Raw genomic sequence first — 21,543 nt, 5'->3', positions numbered from 1 at the left:
GATTTTCCCGCTTCGAGTGTCTCCTTTACCACGCTTGAAAGCACTACAATAGGTAGTGGCTGCCTTTGAAGGCGCGCAACATGGTAGGCTACTGCTCGGTGCCGCAGTGCCGGACGTACGCAACGGAGCCTGGTGTCAACGTAGCCGCAGGACAAGAAGCTGCGTGAAGCTTGGCTCGCGAAACATAAAATCGGCAAACAGTCATCGGCTACAACTCGGGTATGCAGCAAGCACAGACGTGAGGAAGGTTCCTGCTACGGCGCCGGGTCTGCGATGTTCGGAAAACGCGCACTGAGACGCTCGTCCGGGTCCGCTGCCCGACTTATGTCATGAAGGTTTGGTCTATGAACTTGTCGATGCTATAGATACTGGCAATTTCACTGGAGTGGAAAGGGAGCGGTAAGAAGCACATTAAAAAAAGCATGGCATATGGTCATGTTTGTGTTATGCATTAATGCACTGGATTACAAAAAAGAAGCAGCAGGAAATCGCACGCTGAGAACACCGAGAAACATACAGTGCGACGCAACTCCAGAAATAATATTGAAACGTCCAAGAATTTAGCAGAAAAAAAAAAGATTGAATCGTCGCGACGGCACATCACAGTCCCCGTAGGCGTCGAAGTCTCTACAATGAAATTATTTTTGAACAGCTCTGATAGTGCCCACGCAACAATGGTTGCTTGTATACTGTCAAATGCTCATGTTCTGCGGCCTAAAGCACATGGCACGGTGCGAAAACGCGCACGCGGCGAAAGCGAAACAGTGCGCGGACAAACATGCAGACGCGCAGTCGGTCGCTGCGAATCTGTGCGATCGCTGCATTGAGGCTTCATTCTATTACGCTCCATTTAGTTATACAAACACTATAAGAACATATTTCACATAGTTTGCTCTCAGCGTTTACCTACCTTTCACGCGAAAAGCCGGTTCGGGAGACTCCATCGCGGCGACCGCGCGCAGTGGCGTTCACTGTACGTATTCGGTAAAGAGATAGCGCCTGTAAACGATTCTGTGCTTTCAGTTTGCCCAAGATTATTATTTGGACAGTAAAAAACTTCTCTCGTTTCGAAAGTACTTACAGAAATGTCCGGGAGAGCTCGCGCGTGGTGTTTTCAGTGAGCGCTGACAGCAAAACCTATGAGGAGCGTGCCACGTGATCCCTCATACTACGCCAGCGAGGCGCTTCCGATAGATGGCGACTCCGTAACTCCTCGCCGCCAATAGCTTGCATCTGAGCATGTGTCGCCAGACTGGTGGAACTGTGCTAATTGTTTTTGTCTTGCTGGTTAACAAGGCTTCAACAGCTGCGATCGCAGTGGTTATATGAGTAAAAGTTCAGATAACACGTCTCAGAGCGCTCTCCCTTGAAAGTTATGCTTCGTGTTATCTTTGCTTTTGCTCAGTGGCCCTGCAGCACTGATTGCAGCTGTTGAAGTCTTGTTAACCGTTAAAGCAAAAGCAATTAATGCACTGCCATCAGTCTGGCTGCGCATTCTCAGCTGCAAGCTATTTCGAACCAGGTCTTATCGGTAGATGGCGCCTGTGCAGCCCAAAGCAAGGCGTTCGAGTGCTCCAGACAAGTGTACTTCTACTGTACTTCTACTTTCTATTCAAAGCTTGATCCTGCATGCTGCATCAGCTGCATCCAGCATCCAACTGTGCATTCTGCACAGGCTGCATTGCGGATTGTTCTTCAACATTTGATACCGACCACACCACTGCTGGCCTTCATCAGCATTGCACAAGAACCGTTGTGCATCTTCCCTTAACCGCTTTTCCTGTGCCCTGTCCACTCGTTCCTCCGTATTTCACCTTTTTGTGATGCTATAAAACCTTTCCTCATGACTGTCAACCAAGTAGACAGCTTACCCATCCTTCGGGTTATTTACCACAGCTATATACCGAGTGACTGTGACACCACATTGCTAAGCCTAAAGTTCCACGTTTGTGGCCATATTTTGATGGGGGTGTAAGACGCTGGGGTGTCTTTTCAGTTTAGTAAAAACCTTCTCAGTCTTACTCAGTCTAGGTCATCTTGTTATTTCACCCTTGTAGCTCAGTTTCTGCTCTGGAAATTAAAAGGCAATCACTCAGTCAGATCATTCTATGCAGTAATAAATATGTCGGACATGCACATACATTTCAGATACATGCAACTTAAATGTTAAGCACAGTAGTTTATCCAAGAAGGAATGTTTATTCAGAAATGAATAGGCACATTCAGATTAAGATTTTATTGAAGGACACAGATTCACATCCCGAATCCTGGAGGGGCTAAAGGGCTAATTGATCGTCCTCAGTAAACAAAATGGTGAACGCGAATAGCAACAATCTGAATATCTGGCAGTCGTACTGCGCAGGTTTCCAGAGGTGCATCGGGACAGCTTACTAGGTCTATTGTGGAAAAGCCACAAGTTATATCGTTACAGGAAACACTATGTAGAGCAGAAATATCTCTCTCTGGGTACCGCACGGTAGCATACAGGGGAGAAAAGGGGCAAAGGTATCGCTACCCTAATCAGAAAGAACATCTCGTTCGTTGGGCACGAGGTCTCTGCATACAAAGCGGGCCTCGAGGCACAACTAATAGAGATCATACCCAACAGAACAATCAATTCTAACATCTTCATTCTTAACGCGTACAGCGCACCATCGGATAGGAAATGAGACTCCAAAACATTACTAGGCACCGCGTCTAGGGCAGCGAGAAACACAACTCTCATTGTTGCTGGTACCTTTAACGCCCCCAATATGGAATGGGGGTATGGTTACAAAAATGCAAAAGGGATAAACTTGGTCTTCAATGTTGCAGAGCTCGGCTTAATACTTGTCACAGACCCAAGGCTCCCCACCATATCCAGTAATTCAGTCAATCGAGATACGACCCCCAATCTTTCCTTCCTTCGAGGTATCAAAGGCACGTGGGACAACCTCCAGGAGGGGCTAGGCAGTGACCATCACATACTTCTGTTGTGTGTCAAACCCAGATCACCCATAAGATATGAGTATGTGGACTGGGACCTCTTTCGAAAAATCAGAAATGAAAGTCCCGCCAAATGAGACGTATGCTGATCTGCTAGAGAATCTCAACATGGCAGGCAAACGAGCAATGAAAAAGTCATTGCGGATCTGGAGGTTCCTAAAATGGACTCGACACTCGCTCACCTTCTGGAGGCAAAACACGCCCTCTCGGCCAGGTAGAAGACCCAAAAGCGTAATCGTAGACTCGGAGTGAAAATCGCACTTTTTAACAACGAGATTGAGTCCTATTCGGCTCAACTTGCCTGACAGCAATGGGATGAGACGTGTACCGAAACAGACGAGCATATGCGAAAAGGTAGCAAATGGAGCTTATTGAAAAGTCTCCTTAACAATAAACAGTCTAAGGGCACCCTTGGCCTTGCGATGGATAGGCTCATAAGGAAACAAATTGCAAGCGGTCTCAACGAAAGGGAATTAGCCAACAACTTAGCACATACTTATCTCGCCCTCGCCAAAGACGAGGATCACCCGGTAAAGTGTGTAAACTACATGGGACTCTCGGCACCTGATCTAGACGAACCTTTCACCGTGTCATAGATCAGACATGTTCTCTTCAACCTAAATGGCAGATCAGCCCTGAGACCTGATGGAGCCACGAGAAAACTCCTCCGGAACCTAGATGATGGGGCAATCGAGATAATCATGGCCGAAATCAATAAGCTATGGAAAACTGGACAGGTCCCGGTAGACTGGCGTACCGCAAGAAATGGTACTTATAACGAAACCAGGAAAACCCCCACGTGTAAATAACCTGCGGCCTATTTTCCTTACATCATGCATCGTCAAGGTTGTGGAGAACACAAAACATAACCGGATCTCTGAACATATTTAAAACTAGGAGCTCTTTAGACACAACCTAATTGGCTTTAGACAGGCATTGCCCACACAGGACGCCATGCTTTTGCTTAAGAGAGCAGTTTTTGATAACCCTACTCACGACGTGAGAGGGATCCTCGCATTGGACCTTTCCAAGGCCTTTGACAGGGTCACGAATAGACGCATCCTGACGGATATTTCCTCTCATAACCTGGGTCAGTGTTTTCATGACTACACCAAATCTTTCCTCGCGGATTACAAGGCACACCTCCAACTAGGCACGGTCTTGGGAGGACCCTACGAGCTAGGCACCTGCGGCACCCCGCAGGGCTCGGTCATCTCCCCACTCTTCTTCAATATAGCCATGCACAAGCTCTCCACTCGCCTCACTGCAATCCCAAACATGGGTCACGCCATTTATGCAGATAAAATTACGATCTGGGCACTGGATGGCTCGCTAGCCATGCTTGAACACTCGTTACAAAGCACGTTAGAGGCTACGGAAGACTTTCTTTCAAACACGGGCCTTGAACTCTCCTCCGCTAAATCAGAGCTGCTGGAGCTAGGACTCCAAAACACCATCGATAAGCTAATGGAAGCTTACACAGCGGCTCAAATAATGAGGCTATCATCCACTAAGCCAGGGATCAAGACTTTAGAAGAAGCGGGTATCCAATCCAGACATGAACCGGCTACCAAAGTTAGCTTGACCCGGGAAACCAGAAGTCACAGCATAGTTGACTCTGTCCCGCGAAACATCTGCCCAGTGCATAACGAGGTAGAAGATTCGCAAGAGCCAAGTCCGTCCTGAAAAAGATTGATCAGCAGAAACTAGATGCCCTCTTTGGCGATGCTGCCAGATATGACAGTGGGGATAAGTTCGCTGTCTTCGTTGTAGACATGCGGGGCAACCTGGTTAATGCAGCCTCTGTCTATACGAAGTTTGCCCATGTGGCGAAAGACGCAGCAATTGCTCTGGCTTTTCACAGCTCAAAAGTTCCCCCTATTGTCTTCTCTGACTCGCACACGGCAGTTAGATCCTTCTCCTCCGACCTCGTGTCTGAACAGGCAAACAGTATTGTGAACAAAGCACTTCAAAGAACTCGGGAGAGCAGCGAAGGAGGATACCACCTCTTGTGGTTCCCAGCCCACTTAGATGGCTCAGTTAACCCGCTCGGATGTAATCCTAACGAGCAGGCCCACCGGAGAGTGCACGATTTCACGTATCGCGCTTTTACGGGTAGCCGGGCTTGGAACGAGGTCAACATCCACAAAGATCCATTATGTACTTTCCACGAAATTGTTTGCCATTATTGGCTGGGTTGTAGAACATTTCCACCAATCGCCCCCCACCCCAAATTGAACAAACTTTAGGCTAGCACACTCAGACTTCTGCAAACCCATTCGTATCCCACTCCTCGGTTCCTTATCAGGATAGACCCTGACCACTCACAGTCGTGCCCCAAATGTGGTCATGACTCGTGCTCTTTTGAACACATGCTCTGGCTTTGCTCAGCCTTTAACGCCTCTCCACCCATCACAAAAGAGCAATGGGAGGAATCCCTCAAGAGCAGCAACCTCCACATTCAACTCCAGGCTGTCCAGAGGGCCCACGACATTACAGCGGGTCTCCCGGTCCCATCATGGGCGGAGCCATGACTTGATCTTGGGGAGCCTTCTGCTCCCCTAGATCTCAGTTCCTCAGGACTCAAATAAAGTTCTTGTCATGTCATGTCACATTCACATGTTCTCATGATTCTGGAACATGATGGCAGGCTGATGACTTAGAAGGCTTGGGAACAGGTGACCTTTTGTCATTGCTAAAGCTGAACAGTTTTATTGGCCTTTATGGAAACTGGAAGAACTGCTTATTCGAAGCCAATAGCTTATTAAAACCAAATCACTTGCAAGGTGGAAAGTAATGCTTAACAACTTTTCTTCCCAAATAGCACAGTAAGGCTCGTTGCTATTGCAGTCCCTTGTGTAGTGGGACAAAAAGTTATCAGTTATAGTCTAGATGAAAACGGCTTTCGTTGCCTCCCTGCAGAGCTGCATTTCGGTCAGTGCAGTTTATTTTGGGTCATACGAATTCCGTTCATGGCTACGAAACTGTGTTCAATATTAAGCATCTTGACCGTGCAGTACCTACAAGACCTGGCCTGCCCGCACAAGGGTTCGGACACAAAGACCGTGCTAGACTGGCTGCTCGGAATGGCAGTGCACCTTGAGTACTCGGATGACCGTAAGTGGCCCATTTTACTGAAATTTTAAAAAAGAAAGCGTTTACTTTGGTTAGTAGCTTTTGGGTGCTTGGGAACATACCGTATCCTGCTGCAAATTCCATTTCATTCAGCTTTACAGAGAACAATTCAAAACCACAAAGTAGACTCAATGAAGACGGCATGGTATGGGTTATGTGTAGACAGAATTCAAAGCGGCTAGGTTAATTACGACCTGTGCATTAAATTGCCTATTGAAGTGCTCGAGAGCGTACATAATTTCGTGTACTGTTTCAAGTAAACCAGTCATCTACGGGAAATATTTTAATTTAATATAAATTATGCGTTTCTTCTTACAACTGCTCGAACGAAACAGCTTCACTGGAAATTTGGTTGTGATTCTGAGAGGTCACATAAGTTTGCTGTCATTTTTTTGTCACGTTTGTAGTTGTCATCCCTGCCATACTGCTGTACATGTTAGGAGTGAAATTGCAGATCAGCAGTGTTGTGTGGTCAAACAGTTGTCTTTTTCTTCTTACTCCTAGTATCGGCATACATTGACTTCTTTCAGGCACAAGTGACAGACAAGGCTGCTGTTATACCAACTGCTGCATATTATGCTAAACATGATATGATGTGCAGGGTTCGTACATCTCCTTGAAATTGTTGAAAACCCTTGAATTTGAATATGTATATATATATATATATATATATATATATATATATATTTAAAAGCCTTTCAAGCTCCTTGAAAATAAATTTGCTTCTTGAATTCCTTGAAAACTGGTTGGAGGCAACCCTTGAACCTTCAAAGTAACAACAAACTCCACGTTGGGGCTACGGCATGGACACTGTCTATCGGGAATCGATCCCAGATGTTTTCTTTTTACGATGTTGCTAAGCGATGCAATAGAGTGCTTTAGTTTGGCATTTTTACACTCCACTCAGCAGCCGAGCAGAGCAGAAACGCGAATGCTCAAGCGCCCTCCAATTAGCCACAAGCGGGCTAGCAGAGCGAGAAACACGGTCCGCTTACAAGCTGCCCAAGCAGAGCGTCGCTGCTGTCTTTCACTAGCGAGGGTGGTCGTTGCACGTGCCCTCTCGCGCTTGCATTGGGGCACCTCGCTTGCCTCGTTCTTTCCAATGTGGCTGTCTCCAGTGACAGGTTCTCGACCATGCCGTGTGCTTCAACCACGCCTTTATGTTCGTATTGCGCAGTGCAAGCCACAAAAGCGATTTCGCTAAACGAAGGTTTATGCTTGCTAAATGAAGTTGCAAGTGCTGACCCATTTGAAAACCCTGTAGTCTGGGGGATGTGGTGTGTGCTGTGCAGTGTGTTTGCGTCAGAAAAGATTGGATTGGATGCGGAATGCAAGCTCTCTGGCTATCTCGTGGCGCTCACCAAGACTGCGCTTTATTTTCCATTGAATAAAATGGACTGGTAACGCATTGCAAGTGCACTTCATGGCCAAATAAGTTATATATATTTGTTTTACATTATAGAAATGTTCAACAGGTTTTTTTCATTTCATTACCCTGAATTTGACCAGAGGGGGCGGCAACTACGAAAGGTCCGCTCCACTACGCTAAACGTGTAACTAAAACGTGAAAATCACCCACCTTACCCAGGCAACTTAGAGCAGAGCAGATCATAAACACGCTCAACTAAGACACTCTAATGAGGGATGTCCACAGCCACCAATGGCAGGCTTGTTTAAATTACCATTGTTGTCATGGAACCAGACAAAGCCACATCAAGTGACAAAGTCGTACCACTATTGTTCTTTTGCTAGTTCATTCACACTACAGCCATCATGGCTTGATTCTTGAGCCCTAGGTTCTAGCAATGCCTGGCGGAAAGCAAGTTCCAGCCATTTGGCTTTAAGACGAAGCTTTAGCTCGGGCCCAACTCCGATGCGCCCTATTCAAATACCTGTAAAATGCAGAAACGTTTTTCTGAGATAACCACTGGGTTGATTCTAATGAAATCTGTTGCATTTTAGAGAGAAAGTGATGTTAGAGTCATTGTTGGAAGTGGCATTTTGATTTAGGATCTGAATTTTTAACAGCAATATTCAAAAATCTAAGCGTCAAAAAGACAGAAGCACGAAGTGTACAAATACAGTCGAATCTCAGTAATTCGAGCTCAAAAGGACCAGAAAATTTGTTCGAATTAAAAGGAGGACTTGTTCTTCAAATACTCGTGCATCCTAGCATGATGCACGAATGGTGCGAGTCGTGAAATATCATGGCGCAGAAGCACACAGCGTGCGAGGACCCCGAAAATGCTTGCGCCGGCCAACGCTCACTTCCCGGTAATGGCGGAAAACGAAACTTCAGGGAGCGGACTAAGCTGGTGCCAAGCCACATGGAAGCGGGCACATGTGGAGACCATCGAAGGTGAGGGAGTTACGAGGGAGTTGAGAGGCAGGGTGAGGGGAGCGCAGTTGCGAGGTGGGGCAGGAGGGAAGCGGATTTGCTTTGCCACCAGCTTGACGGATGGCGCTAATTACCTCTGCCACCTAAGCCCCCTTACTGCCACCCAGGACAGCCACGGCAGAGTTGCCAAGGCTCGACTGGGCCTCCATCGCTGTTTCCCACTGCATGTTCGCATGCTTTTTCCTTCGTCTGCTGACAGATCGGCGCTGCGTTTACATTCTTTGTCTTGTGTTCTTAACACGTCATGTCTTATGAAGATGATGAAGTCGTTGCCACTGGTCATAATCACGTTGGTGTGCTCCCTTCTGTTGTGGCGTCGCCACATGCACAAGATAAGAAGAATGAGGTACTCGGTGTCGCTTTCACGTTCTTGTATTCAGGGTCCGTCTTGTATGGAATCGGATGTGGCATACTGTCTCCGACAACCTTTCCATCGGGACGTCTCGGTTTAGACTCGTCATAGTAAAAAAAAAGTCGCAGTTTTGCCCGAAAGGCAAAGCATCGATTGCGATAGCAAATTAGTGGACACGCAAGGATTGTAGTTTTACCGGCCATATAAACTCGTAGACATACCGTATTTACACGATTGTAAGTCAACCTCTTAAAATTTGAAGATCTGAAGTGGGGGGGGGGGGGGAAGGGGGTCGATTTACAATTGAAACCAAAACATGGCAACGAAAAAAAAGCGAGACCAATGGGGTAGAACCCTCCTCCCCTGTGCCTCACAACGTTGGGTGCCTTGCGCACAATGGTAGAGGGCGTGCTTCCTCGCTCAGTCTCTTTTGCATTGGCAAGATTGAACCACGATCATAGGCTCCCCTCGTACGCCTTCACTCGCACATACGGCATAGGGTGCGCGGCAATGGTGATATCGCCCTTGGACTTTATACGGAACATCGCACGCGGCGTTGACAGGTCTCTCTTAAGCTTTTCCTCTGTGGTAAGGTCAAAGCAATGCTGGTCGGAGGTGCCGTGATCTGGCGTGCGATCTTACGCGCTGATGAGAGCATTGTTGTAGTGTTCGAGTTAACCTTCGCAAATGTTTATGCGTTTGAATTATCTGGCGTTTTCACCCATTGGAATACACACAACTTTGACGGGACCACAGCATCAGTTCGAATAAACTGAAAGTTCGAATTAAGCATGTTTGAATTAACAAGATTTGACTGTAGGTAGGTCTGCACCATTAACAGATATCGCAGTTCTGTCAATTGCATCTGTTAGAGCATCCAAAGCGGACAAATTTGATATAATAATTTATATCTTACATGAATTTGTTATTGTTTACAAGCATTTTGCAAAAGTCGTACTCACATATTAGTGGCGTGTGTAAGAGCCATGTATAATACGAGGGTGAATCAGAAAGTCTTCGTTCCTATTCTTTTTTAACCAAATTATGGTTGTAAATGCGAAGTCAACATATCCATTCCCAGCGGTGGACCTTCCTTGGACCGACCTGGCCTTATCTGCCAGTAACGATGCTGCTGTCAGTTGTTGAAGATGGCAGTTGTGCTTCACACGTCCATGGCGTACAAGCAACGCAGTGTGCTTCATTTTCTATAGAATGAGGGACGAATGGCCATCAAAATCCACAGGGAAATGCAGCCTATGTATGAGGAAGGTGTCTCGCTTTCATAAGTGTGAGGTGGTGGTGTTGTGAGTTCGCAAAAGCTCGACGGTATTTCTGCAGTCCAACGGTGGTTCCACAGTTAGCCGGACGAATTCTACCACAGGGACATCTCAAATTTTAGTGCTGCGATGAGACAAATGTCTGAACCGGTGTGGGGACTACGTGGAAAAATAGTGTAAGGTACGTAGAATAGTACGTATACTTGTAATTACCTGTATGGACCTTCATTTGGCTAATAAAAAATAGGGGCAAAGACTTTCTGATTTGCCCTCAGATATCAATTTTGTCCACTTTAAATGTACAATAAAACCTCGTTAAACCATAGCCACCTAAAAGGTAGGTTCGTTTTAAAAGTAGTAAAGTCAAATCCCCAACTCAGCAGCCATTGAACATAGTACGTTTTGTATCCACATAAGCCGTACCAGTTTATTGTGCACATATCAGTTAACATGTAGTGCTTCCACTTTTCGTTGCGCAATCACGGCGGTGCATCGTCCCCGTCGGGCGTTCCGGCAGAACAACAAGCCTCAGAGATCGGAACAGCGACCTCCAAGTGCCGTTCGAGAGGGCGTTGTGGCATCATGCAAGCAAGGACTCGCGCCATGCCGAAGCTCAGATAAAAAACAGCGGGTGCTCAGCGTAGAAGAACAATTTGTCATCGTTCGTGCTATTTAATGTGGCACGAAGTCGACACTGGCACACGACAGGGATCTACCGTTGACTGCGGTGTGTGGCATTTGGAATGCGAAGAGGTTGCTCGGCAATGCTGCTGCGACCGTAAAAAGAGGTCGGCTACAAGGTTCGACTTTTCGCCATGTTGCCTCTGTTGTTGCCTAAGTGTTGCCTAACAACACAGAAAGCGACAGCTCAGGCAATTGAGGCCCAACAGTGACAGAAAAAAACTGCATGTTACGTCAGCCTCGTGAATGCAATCGTCACGACGAGAACAGCACCCTGCATGGAAAAAGGCACCCCGCGACTTCTGCAGCGCTACCACGCCTGTGCACGGAGAATATGCAATGCCAACGAGGAATCTGCCATGCTAGTGTTTGCCGAGAAGAGGGGGCTGGCTGAGAGGCTGGCTCGCAGCTTCAGTAAGTTTGAGGCCGCTGTCGTTGCTGCTGGGCCGCCGCACCATCAAACGAAAATAAGACTTTTGTCGGGGGAAGTGAATATATACTGCATGTTTTTTACCCTTTCATGACACTCTCTCTGAGTTTTGTTTTTGACAGATAAGTGGGGGATCTCCTGCTATTTCAGTTAAACAGTACTACCATTTAGTACACACTTTTTTGGGGCTCTGGCCAACTATGGTTTAATGAGGTTTCACTGTAGTATTAGATACAGTTTACATATTTGTGATATCGCTTTTTATTGTTCGGTTAGAGAAGTTCTAAACTTGGTAGTGTTGTGTTCTGAAAATTTTTCTGGAAAAGATTGACAACCTAAATCGAAAGTTTGTTTCCAGCAGTCACTAGATTTTAACATTTCTTTTAAATGCGACAAGCTTCATCAAATTTGATGCAGTGGTTTCCCATGTCCCATGTACGTATTCAGATAGGAGTCCCCGAGCTGCTTAAGCTTCCTCTTAATGCAATGAGTATCTTTGACTGAAGTTGGACACTAGTAATCATGCTGCTAGAATGCAGTTGACATCATTACAATGGAGAAGTCTACTTTGAAAAGCCACCTGAAAAACTCTTAAAAGGCCCCTAAACCACCCAGAGGTCGAAATATAGTTGTGGTGTTGCAATTCTGCATGATTCTGCACAAACACATAGCCGCGAGAATTTTTTGAAACGGTGCCGTAAAAGCGGAGTTACATGCGTTTGATAATTGAAATGCGGCCTTCACTTGCTTTGCTCTTTCCTTCGCTATGCTCCTTTCGTCGATTGGACTCTCCTCTTCGAATGTTCCTCCAAATGTCACGTGACATACGTCACCGCCAACGTGCTTGTCAAAATACTGTCCACTTCTGGTTTCCGCGACTCCGCGCTTCTCGGCGACCTGCAGCTGCTGCCGTGATGGCCCGTGCTCCTGTGAAGTGTGCCACTGTGGACCCTGTGTCACGTGCACGTCTCGAAAGGCTTGCCAATATAATGGATCCGTATGGTGACATGCCTTGCTAAAGTACCTCGGCTGGAGATGAACAGACACTGTCGCCACCTTCCCCAGATCGTGGCGATGATACGGTTTCGTAGGTTCGGCTGTTTTCGCCCACTGGCTGTTAGCTCGTTCCGCGCTAATACAGTAGCATCATCACTGCGGGTGTGTGTGCGGTCTATGCGGGGCGAGTACAAATGCCGAGTAGAATGTTTGTTGCAGGGAGGTGACAGAAGTCTTTGCTAAAGGAAGCAATGACTGCAGGCAGCCGGTGTCACATTGTTTAGTTTTTCCAGTTGCCGCTTTTAGCACCGCAAGCCTTCTAGTCGTCACAAAACGCTGTTGGACTCTGTTTGTTCACACACCTAATCAGACCACCAAGCACACCTGTGTTGGAACGCGAGCGATTTGGCACTTACTTTGTGGGTCGCAGTTACCAATACGAAAGTGCATACAATCGAGCAACACGAGAAAAAATAGGGAGCACGCATACCTGCTAGCACACTAAATTGGAAATCGTAGTTTCTTGTTAGACCAATTGACAGCATCTGCTCCTGGTGACTTCACCAGACGAATCCTGGTGACGTCACAACGAGTGCTGGGGACACTGGGAAGGCCCGGAGAGGAGCACAGGATTGTTTCTTTATTTTGTGCCACGCCCGCGACGTGTAACGCTACTGCATTTGGCATCATTGATTGTGACGGCATTCTGAACTGGATGCCCGTGTTTACTCGAAATGTTTAAAGAATATCGCAGGTGGTTTAGGGGCCCTCTAAAGCATGTTACCAACTCGTCAGCTGCTTAGCTGCATGACATTACGGCTAAAAAGGAGGTCTCGCGTTTTTTCAGTGTACCTACGTGTCCAAATAGGGTTTGTTTCCCCCTCCTTGAATTTGGAATCCTCGAATTTTGCATCAATATTTCTGTATGAACCATGGATATATGATATCAAATAAATTAATATAACTGTATATTTATTGTATTACCCACTGTGCCATTCTACTGCAGAGCACAAAGCCATGGGTTTGATTTGTGGCCACCAGGGTTACATTCTGGTAATGGCATAATGCAGGAAGCCTGTGCTGCTAGCAAGAGCGAAGCATATGTTTAGACACATGTTAAAGAACCACTGGTGGTCAAAGTGACATCTATCATAGGTCACAGTGCAGTTCTTGAATGTTGAACCCCTTCAATAACATTGGTGTTCCTACGTTTAAAATATCCCATGCTGTAAGCAGGCAGCCTTGCAAAAGCAGCGTTAATATTTTGATCATTATATGTTTACATTTTATAAAATGTATGTGAGTAGCATTCTGAGTGGGGAAAAAAAGGGGACACTGGTGTTGCTTGAGAAATAGCAGCGTAAAAGTAAATAGATAATGGCAGTGCAATCCGTCCCTTGAAGATGATTGGCGACATTAATACAATTGGCAATCTATCTTGCAATGAGTGCACGATTAATTTGTGGCGATATATTTTATATGCTACGATAATTATCATCAAGAGCAGCACATGCCCAGTGGCACCCAAGTCGGCATGAAAGGAAAACGGTTAGGTCCAGACATTGATACGGGAAGGTGTGTGAAGTATCCTAAGAATGCTCACCGTATAAATAGAAAAGTGGGCAGGGATAAATGTGGAGTGTTGTTTCATGATGTTTTGATATTGGGTTAATATGTGCATTGTTACACATGTACCTGCGTGCTTTTAAGCACACTAATTTTCCTGAATGAAAGAAGAAAATGAGCGCCTAGAAGTTGAGTCACTTGGTGCGTGCGTCTTGCATCCTTGTGTGCCATTTTGTTGTGTGCCTGTGTGCAGCGGACAAGTACGTGGAGGCCAGCAAAAAGGCAGAGCAGGACACGGGCGCCCCCAAGATGGTGCACGCAAACCCGCTGGACGACTTGGACTGTGAGTGTGGGCAACGCTTGTCATTTGGGGCATTCCCCTGTGCCAACCGTGCTGCTCTGTGTGCGGCTAGTGCAGAAGGCAGGACCCCCAGTGCTAGCAGCACTCAGTCTCCATGTAATGCAACCACAAGTGGTACCGCAAGCTCTGTAAGCAAGTAGAAGAGGTCAGCTCACCATTCGTTGTGCGTGGTCAAGCAGTGAGCTTGTTTGCACAGCCGGGGAATGTAACCCAAGCATTTTGCAGCAAGAGGGGCTCACGAGAGACTGTGTCCCCCACGAAGCCTTGCTCTCTGGTGCATTCACTCAGTGAGAAGGGCCATGCTTCGCACACAGTAATAGAGTCCCCTAGTTTGGCAGTCCTCGTAATCTCAAGTTTCTGAGACGTGGTGCAAAGCATTCGCTCTCATTGTGGCACCAAGCTCGTGGTCATCAAGTGAGGTCTGCTCATGTTTTCCTGAGGGCATGTGGTCCCGATAAAACTACACACCTTACTTTCTGTAGTTGTCTCCTTGCTATCTCAGGCTTTCGGATGAAACTGACTTCTTTTTTAGGGGGACCTCAATTTATACCTTTTCAAACCTTTGTTTTTAATTTGTGGGCGCCATCTGATGGTGGCTGCTGGCACTAAGCACGATCAGCCATGGGTCGAAGACTCGCGGTGCTGCACAATGCAACACACTTGAATCTCAGACGCCTTAAGTCACATCAATGGTTGCCATCGGCGCGATCTGCACCACATATGCTGGTGCTCATAACCGTGTTATTATGGCCTGACCTTCTTGCGATTCATTTAAAAGTGCTTTATGATAGGATGCTAGCCACCAGGAATGCTTTGGGAATTTGTGAAGTTGTCTTTACTGCTGAAAATAAACCTCAAGTTAACTAAATTTGCGATTTAACAAAGCTTTTCGCTGCAAGTACAACTTTGTTACATTGACCGCAGTCGACTTTCGCTATGCAGTTAAACCTCAATATAACGAAATTGGTAAAATCGACAATTTGCTTCGTTATATCGCAATTCTTTTCTATTGAAGTTCGACCTGTTATGCAAATTAGTACAGGCGCCAATCGATTTTTCTTGCCAGGAAAGAGGCCGCACAATTTTCCTAATTATCAGGCAATTGAAAGAAGCAAATTTGAATGAGAAAACAATTAATTTTGATAAATTTAGGAGTCGACGACGAACGATACGGTTTCGTGTCACATGCCTCGGCGATATATTCTCGGTGGTACGAATTAAGCGAAGCCAGCCACACTTTCGTGTGCACTTCGCCCCCGCGGCTGATAGCCTCACCCGCATTGGGACGACGCTATCATGAAAAGTGCAGGCAGCGGAGTCTGCCTCTCGCTCCAATGGGTCACCGAAACACGAGAGTACGCAACCGCCAATACTTAACGTGCGATAAGACAGCTTACATGGTGCCACGTCGTCTCGGCATGCCCACTCTTTGCACAGGCAGCAGATAACCTCTAGAGCATGGTGCGCAACTGCGTGTGCGCTGAAACGCGCTTACAGCCAAGGGCAGCCACAGCCGAGACACCTGCCAATTACGCCCCACTCCGCCCCCTTGTGCGCGCTTGATCTCATTACCGTGAGCTCGTTCCTCTGCCCCCCTCTTCACCTTTGCTCAAGCGGGAAGGTGGCACTCGTGAAACCACCATCTTCCTTCTCTCACCCTCACACACTTTAACTCGCACCTAAAGCACACAGTGCATGGGGCAGGATAGGAGCTTGTCGCACTTGGACTTTATACGGAACATGATGCGGCTCCACTTTGGGGGTCGCTCTTGTTGGGTGGTCCATGTGACCATCTGCATCTGCAGAAGTTTCCATTTATTGTCTTCGCATTCCGTTGTGGTGGCAGTGAAATATTATTATATTGAAATGGCATACAAACTCACTTCTTTACATTGAGGTTGTAATGCATGGTGTTCTATGGACAAGAGGTTATGAAAAGTTAAATACTTCATTGCATTGAGAATTTCATTATGTTGAAGTTCGTTATATCAAGGTTTAACTGGATTGACAGAATCCGTAGGCTGGATCGACTTATTCAGTGGGCCAAATAGAAAGAAGAGATGAAAAATGCCCAGAGGCACTGCTGGGGGTTCATTACTCAGTCCTAATGCAAACCGATCTGCATTTCTTTTTTTTTGCAAACAGAGCAGGCAACAGTGCCGAGCGTTAATTGAATGATTCAGACCATAAAATACAACCTGGTTGCGAAATATAAGCGAGGCCAAGGCAGAGGTTAGTGCAAATTATTTTTGAACACATTTTAAGGGAAAAAATTCACCGATGATTAGGATGCTCCCCAATGCAAAACTTGAGCGAAGCTCTATACGTGTTTCTATTTTGCAGGCCAATGTTTTGTATTATGATTATATAGGTTTATATTAGGAAGACAATGCTGTGAGTAGTGCACTTCATTTTCATACAGATGAGGTGCGGTTCTCTGGCGCCTTATCGTAGCCATCGTAGCCGCACAGCCCGTCTTGCGCAGCACTAAACTTTTCCGCCAACGACGTGAGCCACCCTGTGTCGCGCAGAAATAGTGCCACCAGTGCCAGCGGCAACAACACCAAAGGAAGCATCACATCGAGCCTCACTCGTAGCAGCTTGCCATCGCCCCTTGCAGGAGCAGTGATACACGTCGCACACGCTGGTATTGTGGACTGACCTCAGCAGCTGACGCCGTGGACAAGCGTAGCCCTCCCCACCTCACGACACCCTGGTCCCCCCTTGGAAGCGCAGATTAAATCGCCCACGCCGCGGCGGTAGCCATAGTCGCCGGCATATCAGCGCGTGCGCAGGCCGTTTCCCCTCCGATCCTCCTCCACTTTCCGCCTCGTGCACTCTTCTTTAATTTCACACTGTGCTCTGTGTTTGCTTTGATCTTCCGCTGTGCTCGTTTGCTCGGTTACGCTGAGGAAATATGCCGATGATGCACACCGACGCTCAACGCAGGATTCGGCGCTTAAGAGGAAGCTTTAGCTCAGGCACAACTCCGACGTGGCCTATTCAAATACAGGTAAAACGCAAAAACACTTTTCTGAGATAACCCCTGGACCAATTTTAATGAAATTTGTTGCATTTGAGAGAGAAAGTTAAATTCTAGTAACTGTTAGAAGTGGAATTTCGATCTAGGCCCTGAATTTTGTTCAAAGAATTTTCTAAAATTCTAAAGCTAAAGAAGAAAAATAGAAGCACGAAGCTTACAAATTAATAGCTCTCCGTCAAGAACACGTATCACGGATCTGAAAATGTCATCCATTACATCAATCAAAGCGGACAAATTCGATACGTCAATTTATGTATTACGTGATGTTGATGCATTGTGTACAAGGGTTCCGCAAAAGCTGTATTTCCATATTACTAAATTTTTAGATTCATGCGTAACATATCAATTTTGTCCGCTTTAGATGTACTATTAGACGTAATTCACATAATTGTGATATCATGTTTTATTGCTGAGTTATTGTAAACTTGATACTTTTGTTTTCTAAATATTAGCGATTTTCCCCTATTTTTAATAAAAAATTGAGGACCTAAATCAAAAATTCGAAACTAACAGTCTAGATTTTAAGTTTTGTCTTAAATGCAACAAACCTCGTCAAATTTGTCGCAGTGGCTGCCGAGAAAAAAGCGAATTCTCCTTTTGCATGTATTTAGATAGGAGCACCCGAGATAAAGCTTTAAATGTGCAGATCATTGAATTCTTGTGCCTAACAGGCAGCTTCCAACAGCTGCAAGCTTTGTTTGGAGTCTGGTGTGATGCCGTGTGTTTTGCAGTTGACTGCCAAGAGTTCCGACAGGGCGTGCTGGCACTGGCGCAGTACCTTGGGGTCACCCAGCATCCGGATCACCTTGTGACACTGCAGGTAGGCCGCTCCTCAAATAACAGTTTGGCCAATGGCAAGCAATGCTGGTTTGGCTGTGTTGGTCCTCTCAGCAAGCCGCAGTGGGAAAGGATGACCTGTTAGCGTTGCAATTTGAAGGCTAGTTTTTGGACATTCTGGAACAGTGCCATAAGTTGAATACCTGCCAACAGTCCTGATTCCATAGTGTTTACAAATCTGGGCTCTTTCAATGATATTATGAATACTGTGTCAAATTTCACAAAAAGGTAAATTTTGTTTGAGAAAATGTTTGAGATGTTAAAAAATGGTGCGTGAAAGACTGCAAGTACAGCTGAACCTCGAAGTTAGTTAACTAAGCATTTCACTTTGTTTTATTGAAATTTCACGATATTCAAATTCTATGTTTTATGTAAATAAGTACAGTCACTGATAAAGTTTTCTTATACGGAAGGGGCTGCAAAGCTTTCTTAATTATCGGGCAATGGAAAAGAAACGCAAACAAATTTCACTGAGTAAATAACTATTTCATTGAATTTGTGAGTCAGTGAGCAGAGATATGGTTTCATGCCATGTCCACGATATCTTCATATCAGTGGTTCGAAGCGAAGTCTGCCACGCTTTTGCATCTGCTCCTCCCCACGGCTGATAGCCTTGCCCCCCAGTGAAATGACGCTATCATAAAACGCACAGGCAGAGACAAGTGAATGCCTCGTCTGTTTCTCACTTCGGCAAAATGCGAAAACACCCATGGACTTAGATTTAGTGCACGTTAAGAACCCCTGATGGTCCAAATTATTCCGGAGTCTCTCGCAACGCCATGCCTCATAATCAGATCGTGGTTTTGGCACGTAAAGCCCCATAATTAAAGTTTTTTTTAATTTGCTTTGCACTTCTACGTGCCTCTGAAACTCGAGATTACTTGACCTCTAGTGCTAAACGCACCGAAAGACAGCGCTCGCGAAGCCATGGCCATCTTAGCTCGCACAGCCTTCATGTAGCGGGGATGCACGCACTCACCTGCCTCCCCTCCCTTTCCCCTTTCTCATGCGGGAAGACGGCGTGTATCAATCCACCATCCTTCTTGACTCACCCTCATGCACTTTCCATTGTACCCCATAGCACATGGCTCACAAGGTGTGGTAAGATCTTATTGCACTTGGACTTTGCAGGGGGCAACACGATGGCGAAAGATCTTGGGGCTACCATTTTACCATGTGCATCTGCGGCAGTTTTCATTGGGAGCAGTGAAATTTCATTATAGTGAAATTGTGTATAAACACAGTTCATTATATTGAGATTCAGAATACATGGTGTTGGACAAGAAGTCATAGAAGTGAAATATTCTATTATGTAGAGGTTTAACTGTAGATGCATAAAATAACTTGTGATGGTTGCTGTGCCCATAGGTTGGCAAAATAAATGGAACTCACCCAGGCTCACTCACAAAATATAATTTTTGCTTAGAGCTCACTCGGACTTAAACTCACCAAAATTCTACTCAGATGGGCTCACTTAGATTCGAACTCGCGGGTCGGTCTGAGAATGAGTGAATTTACCAACCCAGGCCCTTAGCGCCCTCTAGTGGCTGTACGAGAATGCCATATAGCGCAAGCATAGCCAAGGCAGCCATCCAACTTCCTTTCCTCTGCCACTGTGTAGCAAAAATGTCAGATCTCTGTACCCATAGAATTTAGCTGCAATGAGTGCAGGATAACATGCACAAGCTAGACTGATGGGCTTAGTAGTGGAGTTCAGGACAATGGGCTCGGCACATGTATCTTAGGTACTATATTAAGGTACTCTTTTGGTATGTTGTACATGTATCTGTATCATGATACATTCGGCAGGACATGTATCAGTATCTGTATTTTCAGTACTACGTTATAAGGCGTATTGTGTATATTAAGACATAAGATAGACCTATGCCAATATCCATAAGGACACCCAGAGTCACTGACAGAACACGAGGTCGCGGGATCGAATCCCGGCCACGGCGGCCGCATATCGATGGGGGCGAAATGCGAAAACACCCGTGTATTTAGATTCAGGTGCACGTTAAAGAACCCCAGGTGGTCGAAATTTCCGGAGTCCTCCACTACGGCGTGCCTCATAATCAGAAAGTGGTTTTGGCACGTAAAGCCCCATAATTTAATTTTAAGTCACTGACAGAAGTTAAAGTCTATTCTGAAGGGACACTTTTATGCCAACTCGTTTTTACAACAACCAAGCGTGATTGAGAAAATCGAATGCTATGTAACACTAGTATTAATAATAAATAAAGTTTTACTAATTATGTTTTTAATTATAGCCGTTCGTTAGGTTAGATTAGGTTAGGTTAAGGAACGGCAGAGTGGAAGTCAAGCTAGTGCTTATAGCATACCATTTTGCTAGAATCTTTGCGCTTAAAACCAGTTTCAACAAATACAGACTGAACACATGTTGGGAAATGTATTTGCTGTTCTGGCTACAGTATTACATACCATACTTTACACAATGCAGAAACATATTATCTGGAACATTAGCGCACATTGCTGCGGATATGAAGTACTCCGATTGAACTTTACGAGCACTAATCTAGTCTCTGCTAAGCAACTGCACAGATGCTCTGGAATAGAATTAAAAGCTGCAAAAGGGGGCCCTTAGAAATTCCAAGTTTTACCCGAAGACGAAGCATGGAAAGTGATTGCAAAGTTTAGCGTCGCACTGAAGGTGTCTCAGAATGGCTGGTGTCACGAGCTTACCAGCAACGTTGCAGGTGTTGCACCTCGATAATGCACAAGACAGGATTAAAGGAAAACCGGCGGGGTCATTCGGCGTCCAAGGAAATGGCTTACCTAAACTTGGCTTGACATTGTGATGATTGGGGGTTCAATCCCATCGCTCGTGATCCGTTGTCAAGATTGGAGTCGGGCATGAATTAGAAGGTAGCTGGCCCATGCCGTCGTCCAACTTATCCACGCTGAGGACGTTGATAAAGGGAAGGACTGCTTCTCATCGAGAACGAGGAATATGGGTTTATTTATAGTATATATATCTGTCTAACATGACTGTTTGAGAAAGTACATCAGTCTAACATGACTGCTTGAGAGAGAGTGTCCTGAGCAGCCGCACAACAGCGGTTTTTAAACACTCGGTCCTCCCCCGATACCCAGGTGACAGAAATGGCTGTCCAAGCACCGTAGGCGAGTTGACCAGGCACTGTAGGGGAGACGAAGCACCGTAGGGGAGACAACCCGGCACCGTAGGGGCATTTATTCCCCGAACTGCAGCGCGCCCGCCGGCCACCCATTGTCTGGCGTCTTGGTCGGCGCGTGGGAAGGGGTGTCAGTAGACGTTCCTGCGGCTCAGTAACAATAGTTGGTCCGCCGAGCCCGTTTAGTTACAATGGCGACTTCGTCAAACTCGGCTCCAGCGACGGAGAGTCGAGGACACACGTATTGTTGTTCACACACAGTCGACTTAGTCACGCCGTGGCTAGAGGTGTGCGGCGACGCTCCCGGAATGTTGCCTCCACAGTCGC

At 46.1% G+C, this 21,543-nt stretch overlaps 1 protein-coding gene across 1 annotated transcript in view; it reads left to right on the top strand.

Annotated features, from left to right (window-relative positions):
* LOC126523687 (RNA transcription, translation and transport factor protein) overlaps positions 1 to 21,543 on the top strand; it is a 50,712-nt gene that overhangs the window by 4,101 nt on the left and 25,068 nt on the right. Inside the window, exons 3-5 of the mRNA XM_050172291.3 lie at positions 6,003 to 6,102; positions 14,074 to 14,163; positions 17,956 to 18,044. Coding sequence (XP_050028248.2) covers positions 6,003 to 6,102; positions 14,074 to 14,163; positions 17,956 to 18,044 — 279 coding nt within the window. The remainder of the gene's footprint in view (positions 1 to 6,002; positions 6,103 to 14,073; positions 14,164 to 17,955; positions 18,045 to 21,543) is intronic.

The sequence above is a fragment of the Dermacentor andersoni genome, chromosome 6 (genome assembly GCF_023375885.2).
Source record: "Dermacentor andersoni chromosome 6, qqDerAnde1_hic_scaffold, whole genome shotgun sequence".
Taxonomy (NCBI): domain Eukaryota; kingdom Metazoa; phylum Arthropoda; class Arachnida; order Ixodida; family Ixodidae; genus Dermacentor; species Dermacentor andersoni.
This window is presented reverse-complemented; position numbering and strand designations above follow the sequence as displayed.